This window comes from Galleria mellonella, unplaced genomic scaffold, assembly GCF_026898425.1.
Source record: "Galleria mellonella isolate WM207_F2 unplaced genomic scaffold, CSIRO_AGI_GalMel_v1 utg32, whole genome shotgun sequence".
NCBI classification, from domain to species: Eukaryota; Metazoa; Arthropoda; class Insecta; order Lepidoptera; family Pyralidae; genus Galleria; species Galleria mellonella.
Genome location: NW_026442075.1, coordinates 8527530 through 8550602, shown reverse-complemented (window position 1 = coordinate 8550602; position 23073 = coordinate 8527530). Strand labels below are relative to the sequence as shown.

General features: G+C 31.6%; 1 protein-coding gene across 32 annotated transcripts in view; it reads right to left on the bottom strand.

Annotated features, from left to right (window-relative positions):
* The window catches only part of LOC113510793 (sodium channel protein para), a 90271-nt gene that overhangs the window by 6859 nt on the left and 60339 nt on the right, over nucleotides 1-23073 (bottom strand). For 2 of the 32 annotated variants that reach the window (XM_052896180.1, XM_052896184.1), the window contains 25 exons: nucleotides 22716-22871; nucleotides 22333-22538; nucleotides 21414-21542; nucleotides 21060-21151; nucleotides 20442-20654; nucleotides 19829-19886; nucleotides 19592-19736; nucleotides 19113-19277; nucleotides 18725-19027; nucleotides 16321-16392; nucleotides 15450-15693; nucleotides 14904-15109; nucleotides 14096-14204; nucleotides 13307-13372; nucleotides 10129-10406; nucleotides 9832-10005; nucleotides 6915-7077; nucleotides 5497-5684; nucleotides 4746-4950; nucleotides 3128-3289; nucleotides 2931-3046; nucleotides 2302-2443; nucleotides 1945-2216; nucleotides 1689-1862; nucleotides 292-414 (listed from right to left, as the gene is read on the bottom strand). In XM_052896180.1, coding sequence (XP_052752140.1) covers nucleotides 292-414; nucleotides 1689-1862; nucleotides 1945-2216; nucleotides 2302-2443; nucleotides 2931-3046; nucleotides 3128-3289; nucleotides 4746-4950; nucleotides 5497-5684; nucleotides 6915-7077; nucleotides 9832-10005; nucleotides 10129-10406; nucleotides 13307-13372; nucleotides 14096-14204; nucleotides 14904-15109; nucleotides 15450-15693; nucleotides 16321-16392; nucleotides 18725-19027; nucleotides 19113-19277; nucleotides 19592-19736; nucleotides 19829-19886; nucleotides 20442-20654; nucleotides 21060-21151; nucleotides 21414-21542; nucleotides 22333-22538; nucleotides 22716-22871 — 4161 coding nt within the window. Of the gene's footprint in view, nucleotides 1-291; nucleotides 415-1688; nucleotides 1863-1944; nucleotides 2217-2301; nucleotides 2444-2930; nucleotides 3047-3127; nucleotides 3290-4745; nucleotides 4951-5496; nucleotides 5685-6914; nucleotides 7078-7725; nucleotides 7889-9831; nucleotides 10006-10128; nucleotides 10407-13306; nucleotides 13373-14095; nucleotides 14205-14903; nucleotides 15110-15449; nucleotides 15694-16320; nucleotides 16393-18724; nucleotides 19028-19112; nucleotides 19278-19591; nucleotides 19737-19828; nucleotides 19887-20441; nucleotides 20655-21059; nucleotides 21152-21413; nucleotides 21543-22332; nucleotides 22539-22715; nucleotides 22872-23073 lie in introns of all 32 variants that reach the window. The other 30 variants (XM_052896190.1, XM_052896194.1, XM_052896196.1 and 27 more) reach the window with 21 other exon arrangements.

Sequence of the window (23073 nt, the reverse complement as noted above, 5' to 3'; positions counted from 1 at the left end):
CTTCAAAATGAAATTCTAACAATGTGAATCAATAAGTCGACTACTGCCAATGATTATAACGATCATGTTACAACTTTGGAAAGTAATTAATAAATTTATAAAGTAAAAAGACCAAATGATTGATGCGTAGACTATTGAAAAGATGAGTATTTTCAATGTTTTACATTTGATGGGACTATAAAGATGTTATATACTAAAGATGTTATGTAAACTCGTGAGTGTGAGAATGTTGAGCAAGGTGTGTAATAGGTGAGCGAGAGGGCCGAGCTCGCGAGGCATGGCGGTACGTACCCTCATGCCCTGCATGCGGCTCATGGCTCTGAGCGGTCGCAGTGCGCGGAGCGTTCTCATCGTTTTGAACGCCTGAATGCCACCAGCGCCACAAAGCGCCGCTACGAAGTTTATAAGCGAGACCTGATGAAATCAAGGGTTGTCATTTGAGATACATAATAAATGATAATAAGATACAAAGGTAGTTAATAACACTGTAAAATATTTTATAAACTCAGGACATACGCCCTCTATTGCAATGGTAGGAGTAAATTTGGTCACCTATTATTTATAGAATAGTGATTATTGTTGATAATACAACTTTAAAGAAAGCGAACGATCCCCGTTTCGACAAAAAATGAGATAAGTTCAAAACTTCCGAAGAAAGTGCCTCGAAAAAATGGAATATAAGTTGTGCATATGTATACGAGTAACTTCTGAAAGGATATCTTCAACTTTCTGATGACTATTACAAATCCGATCCATTTATTACAAATCCGATATCAAAACAGAACCATAGCTGCAGTAATATTTCTTGTAGGACATAAACAGCATTCAAAATAGATTATGTGCCATTTTCATTTGTATATTTAAATGTAACATTGAATAACAAAAAGAACGATTATCTGAAAACGGCACCATCTAATGTTTTAGCACTAAGATAGAGACTGTATTGCCACATGCATATGAAGTTATTGGTTTTGATCAGGTAATTTTGTCTAAAGGGGTATAATCAGTTGTAGTATAGTTAAATAACTTTTAACTAGCAGGAGTCACGGGTAAAAGAGATATAGAAGCAATATCCACAGACAAACATTGTCACGACATCGAGAGCTTAAGGCAGCGAAGTGAGATCAGTCGGAAGACTTCGTTCCGATACACATCAAACAGAAAAAGCTACACGCTTCATAGCCACACTGCTCATCGACCTATATTAAGATGATTAATGATAATGAGGAAATTGATTATTTAATTTTGTTAAAGAGCTAGTCAATGAGCAATGTAATGCAACCGACACCGATAGCGTCATTGCGTTGGTGGTGACGGCGCGTACTCACGCGCATGCCCTCCCATCTGGAGACCGCTCGGAGCGGGCGCAGAGCGCGTAATGTTCGCATAGAACGGAACGCTGGGATGTCATCTGCTCCCGCCATCACCGCCCCGTGGTTTACGAGGGACAACTGACGTGACATTACTCGTCAATTACTTAATTAAATACTTATAACTACCTCATTTACAATTTTTAATAATTTTAATATACTTTTTCGTTGATTTATCGGAATATAACATCTTGAGCTTACGCATAACATTGACAATTGACTCGATCGAATGGCAAAAGATGGTATGTACTGATCCTGTAAAAGAACTGTTAGTATATAAATTTAGTATATATGGTTGTTATAGAAAAAACAGTTTACCATAACAATGATGAAATCGAGCCAACACCAAGCGTTTGTGAAGTATTTCTGGAAGCCGAGAGCAAGCCACTTGATTAACATCTCGATGAAAAAGATCACAGTAAATATACGATCCATATAATACAGTATATCTTGAAGAATCGGTCGATGTGGTAAGTGTACATCTTCTAACGCCTGTACAAAAAAATATTGTTTGATTTTATGCCTTAAGGTTATTAATAAATCGAATCAAATGAAATATTTTATAATATCTCACCAAAGCCAAACTACTGAGTAAAATCATAGTGATCACAGCTGTTTCAAAGTAAGTATTCTCAATAAGTTTAAATGTTTTTAATCGTAGCATGCCCCAGCCTTGCCAGAATGGTGAATCGTCGTCCCCAGCGAGGAAAGGGAACTTCTGATAACAAGGTTCGGGACAGCAATCGGCAGGCGTATCGTCAATCAGATCTTCTTCGGCAGCTACGACAACATCTGTTTTTCCTAAACCACCATCTAATTTTCCTTCCTCTTCTTCTTCAATCATTTCTAAAAATTAAAATCGAATTTTAAATATATTTCATTAGGTACAGAAAGTATACTAACATAAAATATCTGATTCAACGTTTCATACCTTCCTCTAAACCTAATTCTTCTTTACTGGCGTCCTTTTTTTCTTCTCCGTCTATTGTATCTGTCGATGCTTTATGACTTTCATCTTTGAATGACCTAATCTTGTGACTACCATATGATTTTTGACTTATTGTGTCATCGTCCTACAATATTATTAATGTTTAATGGGACTTATTAATAATATATAAAAATTAGTCTATATACTTTTTTATTCTATATATGAAATGTATTTAAAATTTCTTAATCAAAAATATAAAAAGACGCTAAGTGGTAACAAACAAACAAGGTTCCTTACAGAGCCGGCCTCAGTCCTTGATTAAGGTAGAAAGAGATTGTCTATTGGCGTCCTTTGGTCGACGCTTTCACTTTACGTAAATTCTACTTAGATTTTATATTTAATAAATAGTAGTTTCCAAATTCATAAAAATCTACTTTTATTACAAATATCAACACTACTCCTGCCCCTCTCAAAAGATGCTATCAAAGTTTTATTTTTCGCTGAAAATTCTTTTTCGCATTCGATTTTTGGCGCCCCTTGCTGTCTGTCGCCTAGAGTGTCGCTCCTCTCTGTCTACCCCAGGGCCAGCACTGTTTTTACATTTATGATATTAGTAAGGATTACTCTTTTACCTGAATCGGATATCCATGGTGGTTTAATTCGCAGTCTAATCGGTTATCTCTATGGTTGTCGGTTATAGCATTGATGTTGTTCATTAATAATTTTCCTTTCTTGTATTTATTGTCACCTGGAATGTTATTTAAAATAATCGTAAAATCAGTAATATAAATAAAAAATTTTTATATAATACTAAGTGTAAAAATATTACCTGGTATCGTAAATTCCATGCCGTCTCCTATAGCTACTTCTACTTGATCCTTTAATTTCTTATCTTTGTACAGGACAGCGTCTTCGAGGTCTGTGCCCAGTTCGAGCTCGTTGTCCACTCGTTCTGAGGAGACACAGCGGCCACATAAAGCCGCTTTTAAGCCTACGTGTTGCGTATCCACCGTGCGTCATCGTCGCCACCAACCAAGCATAGAAATCAGACCAGTACCAAATATGGTTAATTAAACTCTTTTGTCAAAATTAGAGATAAATCCAAATGTTATATGGTGATTTTGTGTTATGATATCAAAACAAATAAAAATTGGAGTTTTATAATTTCATGAACTAATTGATATTGTTTATTATAACTGAAGTAATGTTTCAATATACTGATTAAGTATGTGCTATATTAATGACAAAGGTAAGATAAGATGTGTTGATGGTATCACTTAAGATCAAAGTGAAAAAGAGATTAATACCTAGTTGTTCTCAATGTAATACCTAAAGCTTTGGAATTAATCTCAATGTAATTGTTAGTGAGAGAGTTTGTATTGAATAATACATACATATAGCCGTAAAATAAAGATGAATAACAATATACATACAACATGAAGTGTACATGCACACACAGAAGTCACAGAAACAATAAACTACACAAATAAGTCGAGTGACCACACATTCAAAGCATGAAAATAATTTAAGTACAAAATATAGGATGAATGGTTTAAATTAAAAGGAATAAAAACATGAAAACTGTGTATAGGATTCAAATCTAACACACGACAATAAAGTTTATAAGGGGTCGTTTCTACACTTGGATCTAGGGCGCAGGCAACGCACAGTGTTCACAAATTAATACAGACACACGAAATTTGCAATAATTTATTACAAACAAATATCATGCTAAATGTACCAGTATATATTTATATTTTGTACAACAGCATCCATGCCACAACATCGAAGAGGAATTGAGAACGGACTTATTGATTTCAAATTAATTATTATTCTTGATGCAATGTTTATTTTATTTATCAATTTGATTATATTATGCCAATAAAAGTAAACAGGTAATGTATTAAGTATTATATTTCCTTTATTACTGTTCTTAGAGGTGATCTGATGAGTAAATATTTAAAATGCTTCGTTCATGATATATTCCCATTCGTGTTTAGGTATACTTATTTTTTTATAATATTAAAGTTCAACCAATATTTTGTATTAGCAAAATGTTAATATTATATGAATACGAATTATACCGATAGAAATTATTAATTTAATGTCGCTTATAGCCATTAATATCACCATGAATTTCATATACTTATTTTGTAATATCCACGATAGATCTCATGCGTTGCCATTGCTAAAAATTACTAATGTTAAGTCAATAATTTAAATTAATTTATATATAAACCGAAACTAACAAAATACACATTAAGAATTTTACAAGATAGTATCTAGTATATGTATAGAAGAGTCAAACAAGACTCTACTACGTTCTAAATAGAACACCATAAAACCATTGCAGTTGAAATACAGTTTGTCGTTTAGGAGCAGGACTACATTTTTCGTACACTGAACACTCAGATACATGCTACAACACACTGGCGATCGGGTCTTACCGGGCGCATGAATAGCTATCTGATTAGTTAGTTTATTCTTCACTAGCTTCATGAAGTCGGCTACGTTACGCTTTATCCAATCTATAAACCTTGATATTCGATTAAACGCTTCAGCTATTTTGTTGGTATCTTGGTCAGCTGTCGGAGTTGATAAGCTCGATGAACCGAAATTGGAGAGCAACAGAGCTAAGAAGAGGTTAAGTACCTGAAATGTGAAATGTGTATCTTATTTTTCTCAAGCTTATAGATCATAATTCACGATAGAGTCAGAGTAAAGCCGCCAATTCTCTATCCTAAGAGAGTGCTACCAAATTATATTTATAAATATGTCTTTGTAAATTTTTTGGTTAATGTGGTATTTATGGTTATGTATTTTTACACATAAATTATTATGAAATTCTTTTACATTTAGTTTGGTTTATTTTGCTTCTTATTATAATTTTATAATTTATTTTATGATAATATTTTAAATGAAAAGAAGACTATGCAACTTTAAAGTATATTAATTGCAATTTTGGACTTATACTTCTAATTATAATAATACGCAATTTGGCTGTGGAACGGTGGCTACATATGCATACATATTTTCAGATATTAGTTGAAGTTGTCTGAAATTAAACTAGCAAATTTTATAAGAAAGAAACACAATAATTCCTTAATCGATCGATTCATTAATCATTGATCATTACAATTAGGTAATTGTACTTATACGTATTACTTACATGGTAATTATAAAGATAATTATACTAACCACAAGATTACCAATAACAACAGTGGCCAGGAAAAATGGTATACATGAAACGTCTCCTACTAACATGCAATCCCACATACTTTCTATCCATTCTCCGCATAGTACTCTGAATACAATCATAAAGCTGTGCATAAAGTCTGTGAAATTCCATCTTGGTAAATCTCCGCCGGGAAAGCGATCCACATAATCTGTATAAATAGTTATAATATCATTAACACCACAATCACGCTACATATATTTCAGAGAAAATGTTTGTTTATTGTTATTATTTTTAAAATATTTCAAATATTATTTCTTTTAAACCAACTTAGCGAAAAGCATACAATAAAATTAGTATTTTCAGCCATGGCTCATGTTTCTTTACAGTTTACAGTATAGCAATTTTTTTTTGTAAATTATTATTAAGTAGACTAGTTTTATGAAATACATACAGTGCAAATAACATTACATAACCACTAATCGTGCATAGTACTACAATTATCAGTAAATAGGGAATTATAGCGTAAACGAAACATGCATACTTACTCGCAATAATAAATATTAAGGAAATAAGACAGCGCGTTGAAAGTTTAGGAATTCTCTAATAGAGAAAATAACAATAGATACATACTGTTGTCGAAACTAATAGGATCTGCTATAAATAGAAAGAAGGAAACAAAGAAAAGCAAGGCGATGATTGTTTCACAAGTGAGGCGCCTTAATAGGACTGTTTCAGTTGTAGGGAATCATAGAATCATTCTCGGGTAACAGGCTCACTTGTAAGGGACGTCAAATCTGCAATCGTCTAATAACACTGAGCACAACAGTGTGACGCACATCAACACAATACTTACTATTCAAACAGGGCAGCCAGCTTTCTTTAGAGTGTGGAATTATAGTCACGTTATAATGGAGTCGAACATTAATTTTGACCGAAAAATTATATTTACGGGGTAGTCAATTAGATTTTTTACCATTTTGATTAATTTTTTGAAATTAATTTTTACACAGAGCCATTATGTATACAAAATTTATTATTTTTTTATGTGTATTTTTATATTTTTTATGTATAATTTGGAAAAAGGCTTTTTAAAATTCTCAGTATTCCACACTATAAAATTTGGAACCAGCAGTGATCATATATTTATATCTTCGATTACAGATTTTATAGTACAGGTTTATGTTTTACTGGAAATGTATCTTTCGAACGAAATATATTCACTGGTGGTATTTTTAATCCATTTTTTCAATCCGAACTGGGGTACTATTATACTTTATATATGATATACTATTATGATATTAGAGTGAATAAATGCTCAGTTCTGTTTGAAAAAAGAGATTTATTATATCAAAAATTATGTAGCTGGCGCCGCCGTACCATCAACAGTCAACACCTTCAAACACCAATGATCATGCAACACTCCCACCAATGAACTTACCCACGTAATTTTTTCCGAATAGTTGCATACCCATCACGGCAAATATGAAAATAATGATGCACAATACGAAGGTCAGGTTGCCCAAGGCACCCATTGTCCTACCCATTATAGAGATGAGTAAATTAAGTGTCGGCCATGACTTTGCCAATTTGAATACTCGAAGCTGCAATTACAAATTGTGAAACAAGGCGTCACACAAGCTCGCTCACCGGCGCTTCACCTATGCTACTGCGAATCTCTCCATAGACCCCGAATCACTCACAGTATCCGAAGGAAACTTTTGTTTTCAATAATTTACTCGAGACGTGAGTGATTCTGGATCACTTTGACTATAATTAGCAAATGTGTGCTTGAGTTACCTAACAATGTGCATACTTTCATCTGTATGAGTGGGATATATGTTTGTTTTCTTGGTAATAATATCATTTTGCATCGGTATATTTATATTTTTTAACTCTGCTTCTTGTCTAATTGCCTATTTGTCAATAATCGACATAGATCCCATCAGTAAAAGACCTGCTGCATAAAAGTACCCTTTTAAAAGCAAAGCTGCAAGTCAAATCTATATTACTCGATGCAAAGCTTAACTGATGATCTTAAAGCTGCGTGGCATAGCTTTATAACGTGTCTTAAGGCTCACATGTATTTTTGAGCCACATTCCGTGTTATAAAGCCACAGCGACGGACCCAGGGTCCTCATGAAAGTAATGTTTAATCAAGCCCAGTGTAAAAATTTCGGGAGTGTGAAGCTGAATTAATAATGAAGCTTAATTCTTATGTTAGAGATGCTAAATTTTCGTTTATATTGAACCTGTATAATTCTTCCCAAATAACTGCATTCCCATCACAGCGAATATGAATATAATGATGCAAAGTACAAAGGTCAAGTTCCCTAAAGCTCCCACTGTCCTACCCATTATGGATATAATAAGATTTAACGCCGGCCAAGATTTAGCCAGTTTAAATACACGCAGCTGAAAATATTTTATCACATTTATATATTTAATGAAATTCTTTGTGATGTATGATGTACGTGTGATGTATATCATGTTACATAATGTGCAAAGATCAGATTATAAACAATTATAATGCTAAAAATATAAGTTATAATAGGTTTGACATACAAGTAGGCATAAGTTACCATATCGTTGCAAGACTTTCGTTATTCTTATAAAAAAGACAACAATGTTACTAATTGAAATTAATGTTATACGTTAATTAAATTAAAGAATGGATGTAAGTACTTGTAAGTATAAAAAAAAATATTTAACCCCTGATGGAAAGTGGCAAGCGTCGCTTAGAGACATAAATATATAGATTATAATATCAAGTACTAAGGCTTACTATCATTAAATAAGTTCTTATTATATACTTAGTTCAAAATGTATGAATAATGACTATGCTACGCTTTAAACACTCATTCCCGTAGTACACTGACCATACTAAAACTCAGTACCTACACATAACCAAAATTACAAGGTACTTTTTTTTGTTTGTTCTAGTTTTAAAATTTGGCATAAAAGAAATTTTACAGCACAAGAGGATTTAAAATTTACTGTACTATTGAAATGTTACATAGACGTTATAGAAAGTTATATAGTTTGTAGTTATAGCACGACATTGAATTGTAATTTTTCAGGAATCAATCCATGACAGATATCTAATTATTTTGTCAAAACCTTTGGTCGAAGAAAGTACTTCAGTTCAGTCCTATAAAATTTTAATTTCGTTCAATATCTAATAAAATACTATGTGTTCTGTATTACGTATAGTTGCTATACTGATATTTTTTTAATCAATATTAGATCCTTGCTTATAAAATTGGCGTTACCCAACACCAAACGTCTAGTTTGAAACGTTACAAAATCATATTTTGTAATTGTTTATATTTATATAAGTTTACTATTGTAATCTTTTGGAGGAAACAGTAAAGAGAGAGATATATTTTACATACACAATCGGGACTTAACAGGATGTAAAAGCCTTTACGGATAAATCGTATCTACATACCTGCTTCTTAATTATGACATTTCGACGTGGATTGCACCACGTCACGGTGTAAAGACTTTTAAATCGCCTTAAGTCCCGATTGTGTATATAAAATATGTGCAAATAACGCGAAAATTTAAAGTTAACTGTTACAGAATAATTCGACTTCGGATTCAAATTTGGTTAGGAATATATGGAGATAATTTACTGTAATAATACAGTAAGTTATCCGAGTATATTCCTATGCCCTTATGGGCATAAATATCGACCTAAAAAATCAATCAGTATAATTTATTTGGTTAGAATATGGAAAATGGTAAAGATCTATCTCAGAATTTTGATAACACTGAGTATCTCTATACTTCTTAACTGTATTGAACGGAACGAAGATCATTCTAAATAAATTCACTGAAATCGAATATTTTTTTAAAAGAAGAATATCTGTCTATTTACCAAGACATTTTAATTAATGTGTAATTTTTTTATGTTATTATTATTATTACAGTTGTATATAAAAACGGTACTTTCATATGCTATTAAAAAATTAATATTAATAATTTAACATTTCTTTTTGCATTTGATGAATTTAATATCAATGTTGTAGTACCTGTTTACTAATTTTCACTTGCCTTTAAAAAAGGAGAAAGCCTTCCATTCTGTTCTAATTTTTTGTTTGTTATCATTTATTATAGATTATAATTTTATCAAAATCGGTTTAGTAATTTAGTTTTTAAATCATAATAACTAGATTGACCGTGATTGCAACCTTCGATTGAAGAATTATATATAAGAAAGTATTTAAAACTTGTATTACTTTACATAAAATTATTTCAATGGTTATGTACTTAGAGAATTAAATTTTTATATCCTTTCTAAGCTTACGTATGGTGTTTTATTATCTATTTAACGACATAAAACAGAAACTTACCAAACGAAACGAACGCAAAACAGACAAACCCTGAACACCTTCCAGTCCCAATTCCAAAAGTGATAAGGCCACGATGATAAAGTCAAAAATATTCCAACCTTCTTGGAAATAATACTTTGGACTCATTGCTATTAGTTTCAATGTAGCTTCTATACCAAAAGTTGCGGTGAAAAACTGAAAGAGAATATTAGTTATTTATAATCTACCGTATATACACACATTTACATACATGAAGACACAATGTAGGTATAAAAATATATAATTTTACTTTAATCGTATAGGAAATATGATACTAACATAATTGCCACTCTTAAGTGCCTTTTCCATATCTATGTCCATATCGTGATGATCCATAGCCATAAATAATGTGTTGACCACGATACACAACGTGATGAACAACTCGACGAACGGGTCGAACACCAGCAGTGCGACGTACTTCTGGAACTCGAGCCACAACCAACAGCAGTCCCACACACAGAACAAGTCTATTCCTTTCATGAAGCACTCCAGTAACTTCTCCTTAAACGTAGGTCCATCCTCATCGTCTTCGGCTGTTGGGAAGTAGTACACTGACACTGTTGCGTCCCGTTTACCAGCAGAGTGCGTGTGTGTGTGTATAAAGAGAGACAGAAATAATTTTGTTAGTATTCGCTCATTATTTAAAGTTATAACGAGAACTTCCATTATACGAACTTGACCATTTAGTTTAAAGAGTCCTTTAGTCACATTTATACTTTTTTCAACAAAAATTTTACGTTACATCAAAACACATAGCAATATCCATATTTTTTGTGATGTTGGCTGTCATTTATGTTTAAACATGAATGCGCATTTGCAGCATTCAGGTGGTGTAGGTACATCCGGGTGCAGAGAAAGACACGGGTGTACCTTGGGTTACTCGAACATGTGCTTGGTAATAAATACCGTGCAAATTAAACATAAGCCAATACTGGCAATTAAGTGGCGAATATAAACCTCAATTTTGCATAAAAGCCTAGTTTTGCACAACTACTTATGAAACTATTAATGAATCTGAACTGTTTCTAAAAGAACATAATAGATTGTTTCAAAAAGCCAAAAAATATGAATATCTTCATTACTTCAATTAAAAATACAGTGATCAGTGGCTACTTTGTTAAACTTGACTTGTTGCTTGATATATCAAAGTTAAAATTACGATGATCTGAACTTTTACTTATTAATTGGGGAAGAAATACTTCTTTAATTGCCAAAATTATTACTAGAAAACTAAGCACTCCATGCAAATACGGTCACACATAAAGCAAATGAAATGAACAAAAATAGTTAGGTACACTTTACACATGAATATAAGTTACTTGTGGATCATGACTAGTGTGCTTGTACATTTATTTGGGTGTTAGTGCTAGGGGACGATACGATATGAACTTTGACTATTTGTACTGTTCTCAATTGTAAAGTTATTTTTGTTAACATGACATTTACCGCGCCTTAAATAGGCGTTTATATAATGCTTCTAAAATATTTTATTTCTTGAAGTGTTGCAGTACGAACTTTCCGTACAACATAACCATAATAAATTCTTAACATTCTGCCGAGCACGAGTCTCTCTTAAAGAAAGAGAACGGCATTCTGTTACCATGACAGTTAAGGGTCGTGATGTAGCCTTTTATTTTCGTGTTTTCCTTATGTGTATTCTACCATTTTCTTTCTTTATTTGTGTATCTTTGTTCCAGAAGTTGATTTCTACCACATCTTGCAGATGTAAGAAATGATAAAACATTACATTTTACACTGTCATAAAATCGAGAATTTGTTTTTAATTATAACTCGACAATTTTTTGAAAAAATCGTGTTCAGGTATCGTTTCGCATTTATTTGTATATATAATCTAAGCTTGTATAAAACATAACAGACATAAATGATATGCTAGTGTTTTAGACATTATGTGAACAAAATGTGAGAAGCGTTATCTTGATGTTTACATCTAATTAATAGTGTAAGTGCAACACAAGTGAGAGACTATGTGACTACTCGTTATGGATGGGCACGCTTACAGCTCCAATAAAAAATATTTATCATATTGCTACCAAAATAATTTATTCGTATTTCGATCTGTCTTGTAATAGTTTGAAAAATATAATTTATTTAGCTGTATGTAAAAATACAAATAATGTTCTCAACGACATTAAATGACATCCACTTAGTAAGTTTCTCTTATATTTTTGCCAATTATGCTATATTCGTTGCATAATGAGCAAATACCGGGTTGAATGTTTTATATTGTGAGTGTTGGGTGTTATTTTACATATGTTATGAATCAAGTGATTAATAAAATTTTATTGTTAATATCCGGACAATATGAAGAATGCCCATTATTAAAGAGCAATATATAAAAAAAATCAACTGAATCCAGAACCTCTTTCTTTTCAACGGACTTCAAAAAGAACAAAGTTCTTAATTTGGTTGTATTTTTTTATGTTTGTTACCTTATAACTCCGTTAGTTGTAAACCGTTTGGGAAAATATTTTTATTTCTTAAGAGGATATACTTACAGATGTCATCCGTCGTCCCATAGAAATTTTATCAGAAACGGATTTAGTAGTTTAATTGGTTTTATCACAATTGAAGTCGGTTTTGTGGGACATAATCTTTAATTATTTGAAGTCGGTTAAAAATAGGTACGTATTGAAATAATTTAATTGACCAAGCTTATTATTATTCAATTATCGGATAGGATAATAAAAGATATGTTGTATCTACAATAAAACGGCTGAGGTTTATCTGAACTAACATAAGCACATTTTTTGTGGAAAACGACCGAACTATATGAATATGTAACAGTATGGAAAAGTATGGCTGTCGTAGCCTAATGTCCACTACAAAGATATTAGATGTTAGAAACTTTGCGACACTAGATACAGTTTATTATAGATTCATGAATGAAATTATGACATTAGTAAATGCGCAGTTCAGATTCCCGGTAGATATAATTTTAATCGAAGGACATTTAGCATTAAGCTCAAATATTGGTACCTATATTGGAACATAATATCCTTGAAATTTACCAAATTGAGCAAAAATCATGTTCAATATTCGAAAAAAGCATGTACAGTGACAAATAATAAACTTTAAATAAATATCAATTTCACCGTGTGTTCAATTTGTTATTGTTCTTACTGTCCGGATAAAATATTAATGTTATTTGATTATTAATTTTATTTGATTGTATTAACAATCTTAATCACTTGGTCCATCACATATCGATATTGTAACGTTATAATAAAGTACCTAGACATTGTGTTTATCGTAAGGTTTATTAATGTATAGAGAAACGGGGAAAATAGTAAGTCTGTTGAGTAAATTTAATAAGCACATTGAAGTAAAAGGACATATAAATATATATATGAAAATAATAAATTATAGAATGCAACAAGACAACAGCGTTGTCACATGTAGCCAACAACATTTATAGATTACTTTCAGTACTCCATACCATTGTGATCACTCGCACGACTTTGTCTACCCGCTTGCTCGATGATCTCATTTAGTACCATTACATCTGAAATATTAACAGATAGTTCTTAATTTGATGTTACAACATGAAGCCGTATATTTATCACTTATCTACATAATAGAAGAAATATGACAATATTTATAGACGTGTCAGATGACTTATTTAGAGAAGCAATAACGTTCCAAATAGCATTTCATTTGAATTCAATTCATCTTGATATTTTAGTACGTACACGAAAAGTAAGTTTTATTAAATTTAATCGTGTTTTATATTATTGTAAAATATTACAGATAAAATAAATCTATAAAATAATAATAATCATGTTAATGATTTAATTAACTAAATACTTTAAGGAAAATAAAAAAATGTAGTCCAAAAAATTAAAATTTTATTGAAATTATTCAGAACAACTATATTATATCTATTTACAAGTATTATGGGTACAGTAATTGTGAGGTATATAAAACTTCTAGAAAAGAAAGTCCTTTTTAACATATCAATATGTTAAAGAACATATATTTATTATTTTACTATATTACAAGTTATCTGTCTACTACTAATATAAGCCTTCCCCATAAGGAAGGGGGCGGGGTTTGCCACCCTTGATACGCGTTGGTAGCCGCAGTTTAACTTTGGTGATGTTTTAAGAGGGACGCTGTTGTTCATCCCTTGACTATTAAGTTCCCTTAGTCGCTACCACTACTTTACTACCAATATATTTTCAATCTCATACGCCTTTTAAATCTGTAGAGTAGGTGCAATATTTACCTCTCATATCCACTACGTTGGGTTGCTGTGATGATTCTATGAAAGGGTTGTCATTGGAGGGTTTCAAAACTTTCCCAGCTTCGTCTGTACATTCTGTTGTGCTCATTTCCTGAAACATAGCAACGAGCCGTTATTTAATAAACTGTGAAAGTTCTTATTTTATATACTTGGGTTGATGTATATGTGGCCATTTTCATTTATATTTTTAATTCCATATAATTTATTAGACATATATAAAAGCAAATTATAAAACTTCATAGCGATCACTTATTGTCACAAGACCTACATGCCGTACTATTTTTTGCTATTCAGCTCTAACGTACACAATTTGTTTTTATTTAGACAATTTCTATGTAAAAAGCTTAAGATCTTTTAAATAATTTTGTATTTTGATTGAAGGTCTTTAACTCATAAACCGAGTAATTGAATTTTCACAAATATAATTTCAGTTTCGTTTATGGTTAGCATTTGTTTTGCGTGGTGATTATGTATAAAAATGTGCCACAAGAATCTACTATATACTAAAATGTACCGATAGAAGTTTTTAGCCTAAAGGAAGAAGCTTTAATTGTATATACTATACAAAGGCACTTATAATTATGTGTAAACACTGTGGCACTTTATCTCAATTTATTTTATTCAATTACTGTGACAAAGTATATATAAAAGACAATATTTACGAATAATTATTCCGACGTTGGTAGAATTCTACAAAATACACAAGAGTTGCCTTCTATGTTAATATTTCTTGTAGTAATAGAATTAGTTCTAGTAATTTTATGACTGTACTAGTGATAAATACACGTACATATTCTCTAAGAGGCCTCGAGGCCAATGACGAGTCCTGTCTCGGTAACGGGTAGGCGTGTGGTTGTGACGTCACGCTATGATTTCTCGAAGCTGACCGTCCACGCAGTCTGGCCTCTTTAGTTTGAGCCTTTCCGCCAAGCAAGTCTCCGTGAGATGTATAGGACAACCTTGATTGATGGGATGTATATGACGAATGCCTTGAGCCTGTTTAAAATTGAAATTTAAAAGTTTGTGGATTGAAAATTGACATGTCCTAAAAATAAAATATATGTGGCTTGAAATAAATAAACCTTTGTAAGTTCAAACAATATCCCACTAAAATAAAAAGACCGTGTTGAACGTTTAATAGGTATGTTATTATTAATTTAAATATAAATGTTTACAGTAGACACTAAAACAATATTATAAAAGAAATTCATAAAAATTTGTAGTATCAAAATAATATTAATACTTATAAATTAAAATTTATTTAGTTTTAATATAATATAAAAGGCAAGTAAAGGCAATAAATATCCAAGACATCAAGTTCAGAGATGACCCTTACCTAAATTTGCGTAATAGACAGGGATGATTATAGCACCATTTTCTTCTGACATCGGCGTGACAGCGTTAGAGTCGTCGGCATATGGTAGATGTTCTTGTGCATCCAAATATGTGGATAATACTAGCGGTTTCCGATCAGCTCCTGGTGGATAGCGTGCTCTCGCATTCGGCCTAAGAGCCATCTGGTGGGAACCTCTCGATCCTCGTCGTAAATTGAACGGTGAGCCCGGCAAGGATAATGAAGCCTGCAGTGTCACATCTATGTTTCAGCGACTTGACTTAGGTATATATATAATATAATAATTATAGCAAATAGTAGTTTATGAAGGATTTACATTTTCTTTGCAATTATGTCGACATTAATATTTAATGGAATTAATAAAAAATCATTAATTATATATTATTTTAATTTTCCTCAATTCAGATCGAGTAGTAGAATACTGTCTGTAATTCTCAAAAATCTACTTTATCGTTCACTATTTAAAAGACCTACTGCAGAGGCTTATTATAACTTCTAAATTGTATTTGGTAATAATTATTTACCTTCATGTGCTAATAAACAAAATTGACAACTAATAGACACACAAGTTGAGATAATGTTTAAAGAAGATAACACAATATATAGAAGTAAATGAGAAGTGCTTGATAATATCATGCTGCAACAATAACAATGATATTATATTGTAACAAATGTATATGTATTTAAATATATTATAAATTTGTTGCAATATGATATTAAGAAATTTGTAATTAGTAGAAGAATATAGATGAGCAATAGCTAAATAAATATAGATAAAATAAAATAGTATTAGATTTATTGTCATAGGAAGAGGAAGGGGATCACAAACATCAATGAGGACAGAAGGACAAACCTGTGAGCCCTCGCGCAGCGGCCCGTATGACAACGGGCCTGGATATTTATTTATGCGATCAGGGTGGGGAACCTTCAATACAAACAAAATTTCGAATTTATATCAATTCAAATGGCTTAAATCGATCAATATAAACACCACCAAATAGGATTGAAAGGATGGAGAGAAACATTTAAACACAGTTAACAAACAAAAATCAAACAAAATCAGGCATACAAAAAAATATTAATTGCACTTTCAAAGCGATCAGTGTGATGATACAACAAAGTAATTACTTTTAAATAATATAGTGATTACTTCAATTAAATCTAATGAAATATAAATAAAAGTCCAGCTGCAAATGGCAATAAAAACTAATCTATGAATTAAAAATACAACAAGAACTTTTACGTTTACATCCCTTATTCTAGAATTTTTAGAAAACTCAAAAATTAGGATGTAGTATTAAAACTCTTATTGTAAAATTCAAATAACAAAAAACAAACTAGCAATGAGTGAACAAAGCAAAAGTTAGTCAGGTAACTTTGTTTATAAACACATGAAGTAATTATGGGGTTAGATTACATGCATACCTGCATACTTCTAAGACTTAGCTATTTTTTTTTAACTACATCTAAAGTCATGAAGACTGTTCTTTTGTACATTTTATATCCATATATCCAAGCCTCCGCATTATTATGAATCAAAATTGAGGAACTATATTCAAATTAGGTATGTTAAAATGAGTCAACGTTTTATTTATAATTATTACCATTCCTGGATAATAAGAGTTGACTGAACCTACCTCTTCATCGTTGATATGTTCAGTTTCGCCCGGCCCGTTCTTAAACACTTACATTGCAAAAGAAACAATCTACCATGACAATAGATTCTTTCTCTCCAATAGTATTCCTTAAAGTTTGTATTATAAAATATTTTATATTCTATTGACGCTGACAATTATATTTTGTAACCCCAGTATAAAGTTTAGTTAAAATACCCTTGAATATTCTGAAACTTTTTTCCATTTCAATATCATTTATATCTAACAATCGAAGAAATATTATTGGAGAACGTCAACAGAGTAAAATGTCTACTGTTTTAATTTTCAAGTTATTCATGCAGTATGCGCAATCTTTATAAAAGACTTTCAATTCAAAAAATGAAATTATGTTTATGAAGTAATTAATAGAGAATTAAAATATGTGAAGTATGATCGATGTGCTTACACATATATGTAAACTGAATTAAGGATACTAGCTAGATCTAATTGAGGAAATAATATCTACAAGAAAACATTGCACAGCATTGATAAAAAAATTATAATGTAAATGAATAGATGTTTTAACAATTTTCTGGCACATAGCATCACAGGTGTTATATAAACATCTAACATTCCTTCAGGCTAAATTAGTCATATCTATGACCGATTATAGGTATAGTAGGTAAGTCTATAAAGAAATTAAGGACAGACGATAACAAAATTAAAAAAAGGTAATACAAATGCATACTCGTATATTGATAATAAATATATTTACAGATAATATCTGTAAAAATGTAAACATTTAAAAAATAATCACACACTAGTTAGAAATGATAAATGCACTTGTATAGGATTGTATAGGTTGTAATAGATTGTAGGACATCAACACAGAAAAAACCTTTAAGCTTTTAGCAGTAAACACATAATAATGTATTTATATAATTATTCTTCTCAACTTGAACTGTGCTAGTATGAAGATGAACAGGTGTACTTTATCAAGTGTAATTCTGGATTGCAAAAAATTGGTAGTATTCAAAAAGCTGATTTCATTATTCAAGGTGTATCGAAGCAGCGTGATATTGTTTTGGATCAAGTTGAAAAGACAATTAATACTCAGCTGTCAATGATTCAAAGATTACCTAGCACATACATGATAGAGAATACCTTCTTATTTATCTGAAAACAGATGTAATCTTCAAAACATACATTATGACGAATACACGTTGGAGAACTTAATCGAAAGTAGGTTAATAAGATTCAATGCTTTATAGACATATTAAAGAATTTTCATATTTGTTTGGAAATTGGATTTAAAATATATCTTGAATTTCTAATTCTGATTCGGAAAATATGTAATTTTTATCTTATTCAAATATATTTGAATTAAAATATTATCAAAATCTAAATCAATTTGAAATACGTTTTAGACTAATCCATTTTTCTATAATCATGATCTATCCTTCCTCATACCTTTTACCTTTTGACTGTCAATCAACAGTTATATCTACGTAATATTTATTACTAAAACATGTCATTTGTATTATCCAAGTGATTATTACTAAACTCAATGTTATTATTGTATTTTTATAATTATCGTTGACAGTCAAAAGGTGTTGAATCATTGTCAGCGAGATATATGCGTGAAGAGCACAGCATACTCACCATGCTGACCTTCCTCGGCCGGCGCGTGTCGTGGTGCTGTTCGGTGGCGGTGGGCTTGTGCGTGGGCTGTGTGCTCACCGAGTCCGCGAAGGGGTCGCTTCGGAGGGACATGCGCTCCCGAGTATTATCGTCCTGGTTGCCTCGCTCCTGGTTCACGAACAGCTCGTAGCTCTGACACGAGAAGTCGCTCGGAGATTTAGTGGGGTGAGCCTCGGCATAAGCAGCTGCCTCGGCGGCTGCCCTTGCGTGCGCTTCACGTGCCTCTTGCTTGTCCGCTCTAGCTGCTGCCTTTTGTTCCGCTTCCTAAAGTTATGATGTACACATTTGTAGAGATAAAGTAAGAATTGGCATACCCATAAAATGCGTCAACATTATGCAATTTTCTTACTCGTAGCGCTTCCTCTTCGGCTTGTTCTTCTTCTTCGGCTTTCTTTTGCAACTCATCATACGACATAGCGACAATAGCCAAGATCAAATTCACGAGATAGAATGAGCCCAAGAAAATTATCACCACAAAAAACAACACATGCCATGACCCGGCCGACCTCAGCACCTGCAAGACAGAGATCCTGTTTTGTAGTATGTTCACAGAATTTATAGAAAATGATCCTTAGCTTTGTATAGTATAACGTATTATTATATTGTCAGTACTTCAGACAGTTTATATTTTATCTCAATACTGAATACTTTGGCGTTACAAATATAAATGTAATAAACATGTAACTGTTGTCTTATAGCCATAGAGAGGTATTAAATCAATTATTTCCGAGGTAGAATTCGATTTGACTGTCCATTAGATTTTTCAAAAACATTTATGAATTTGAGTGGTAAAGTTAAGTATTTTTTAATTCAGTTGCTATGACTTACCAATTGGTAGAGATTTTCCCAGTAATCTTGTGTCATTAGACGAAAGGCTGATAAGAAAGCCCAACCGAATGTATCAAAACTCGTATATCCATAGTTGGGATTTGGACCGTAACCTTGCAAGCATATGTAACCTGGTTCACATTGCCTGTACAAATAATAACTGTATTAGTATCATGTTACCCCATGACTATAAATAAATGTACAGTATAGAATTTTTTTTTTAATAATTGAACTTACCCGGCTCCCGATGAATTTCCACATAACGGATACTCTCCAGCGTCGCCGTACCAATTCGCTAAAAAAACATTGTGAATTAATTTTCAACTTTTTATTTATCTATAATACAAGTAGTCAGCAGGTGATTTAGTCTGTCATATTTGTACATAAAAGTTATCTCTACTTATATATATATATATATATATATATATATATATATATATATATATATATATATATATATATATATATATATATATATATATATATATATATATATTCCGATGTAAATATTTATATTGGAATATAAGCAGCTTTTATATGTGATTGTGATAAAAAAAAACTATTAACAAAAAATAAAGCGTAATCGTGGGCAAACTTAATTTAACAATCATTTATGTTGATTGTAAACCAAACTTTTTTTTATAAACAGTAACTAAAATCGGGCATGATACTCGTATCACCAAAAGTTCAGGTCATCACTTTACAAAATTTATTAAAGTGAATCAATTTCATAAAATTTAATGAAGTGATAGTCTGAAGTCTAAAGATGTGACGTTATCAAACATTTATAATACGAAGTTGTGGTTATTATCTAGATGACAATACTTCTAAATAAATACATATATCTTACTTTCGTTTTGACAGAATCTCTCCCAGTTCTCATCGGTTAGGTTGCCCCAGGAGCCGTCCTCGGGGAACACCTTGATGCATTTCTGAGTCAGTACCCCCATATAAATCTGGAGGCCCATTAGCGCGAACACAGACAGTGAAAACATCGTCAGGATGATTACATCCCGCAGATTCTTCACTGACTCTATTACGGCTCCGACGATGGTTTTCAAACCTGTTATGGGCCGTGTAATCATTAATTAAGGATAGTATTTTGTAAATTTTATACAAATTTAATATTGTATTTATGTAGATTTTATTTGGGTTATATTCACAATGTTCTATGCAGTGTTCTTGGTGTTGGTGTGGAAAATTATTAATTGATTTCTTTTTATGGTATGTTCTTAATTATTTGCGACGAATTATATTATAAGAAAAATTTGTTTCTTTTTCTATTTCTAAGTGGTTTTGGTTAGGATATACTACGAAAAGTATTTAAAATCTAATATATAGTGATTATAATTATAGATATTAAAAAATTTATTCCATCTAATAAACATTTATATGGATATAATATCTAGACATCCTAAAGAGTAATATCTAAAGTACCTGCTAAACATTAATGAACAAATTAATTTACCCGGTACGATGGCCACAGTCTTGAGCGCTCGCAGTACTCTGAACGTTCTGAGCGCGGCCAAGTTGCCGAGATCTATGCCCATCGTGACATAACTGCAAACAGACACCCACAAACACAACAGCTAAATTAATACATATAACTACACCACTACCTCTAAGGCTACTGTGACTTTTATCTACGTCTTCCTTCATGGATTTTGTTGACGAACTTTCAAATTTTCCATATTCACATAGTAATTTCTCGTCACTAAAGTAATTCCATCTATGACTAATCAATGACATATTAACGATAAAATCTACAATTCAACGATTTGGAATAAATCTACGTATATCATTAAAATTGTCTACTACTCACGCTAAAGCTATAACTACGAAGTCAAGCCAATTCCATGCATCTCTAAGGTAGGTGAATGGCTGTAGTATAAAACCCCTGGCCATTACTTTCACCGCTGATTCAAACGTGTAGATCCCGGTAAAGATAACTCTGCAAAAATTCACCTCCACTGAGGAATGCGACTCAACAAAACAAATAATAATGTCATATCAATTAATCCAAAACATCTGAGGGAATGATTAGTAAATGAATACTTGGTTTAGGTGAGTTGTTAAATAGATGAAAGGAAAAGGATCAACAAGATCTCAAGACCAACTGTCTAAGCAAATACAATACATACATAAGTAGTAAAATATTATTCAAATCTATTATGTGACAAAGGAAAATATACAGTTCCTAAATATATACAGATGAAAGTCGGTGATAAGTGTATTTTGAAATGTAATGTCTTCTAAATCACCCTAAATTTAAACGGATGAATAAGTATTTATATATATTGCGATTTTTTTTTGTTTTTATTAATAATATTATTGAAACTTATGTCCATGTAGTTTCATTGGCATGTAATAAATGTAACACAGTCAATAAATACCACTGCTAATATTTTTCCAAGCAAGGGTACAGTATGCATATAAATAGTTTATAGGTATTTAATAGGATGATAATTTATTCTAGATTAATTTAATTTTATAATATTGTCTATATAAAAATATATATTTGTACTAAATATAAAAATTACTCTGATTTATCTATGTATAAAATTCGATTAGATACTAGCTGTATTTCTATTAATTTTGAAACTAACGTGCACTCTACGAAATGGTCTAAATCCTAAGAAGTAAATATATTTTGGTTTATGATAATTAAATTGAACGTATGTAGAATGTTATGGTCTAATAAAAAGTATTTGTCATTAAATAACTTTCAAGGGAATACTTACTCAGTACTTTCGACAGTCGGCGTTGTAGGCATTATCATAAGAATGCAGTTCACTAAGATCGTAGTTATAATAAATAAAGAGAACAAAGGATGCACTAATATGTATATCGCCACTCTTCTTATTGGATTGAATGGGTCTAAAAACCAAAAAGCCTTCGTTGCCGAAAATCTGAAGATGTCTTTACCCTTGCTTATGACTACGAAGGTCTGCAAAAAGTATAGAAAATTAATACGTTAAATGCAGAAATTTAAACTTTTTGATAATATTTGTATGAAATCTATTCAATGATTTCGAAATATTGAGTAAAAATAATTATTAATAACGGAAAATTGAGAAAATAACAACCATATAATTATACGTATTAAATAAGAGCTGTAACTCACTCTCTGGTTATGATAGAAAGGGTCAATGTCCTCGAGGGGTGTGGAGGCGAGCTCCAGAGGGAAGGAGCCCTGCATTCGCACGGGCAACGGCAAGCCCTGCTCGAGGGTCGCGTCAGGTTGCGGACCTTCATCTTCGTCCTCGTCATCATAGCGAACCTAAACAATACCGTTATTTTAATACAACTAAATTCTAGAATATAGGCGCATCTATCTGCTAAATAAGCTATCAAATTTAGAAACATAAAAGGTAATTCTTCTGTTTATTAAATCCAAATCCTTGGATGTTTAAATTTTTATTTAGTTGCCACTTAATTGTGCAGTGCCAATTAATATAATAACTTAATTACTTACGCTTCAT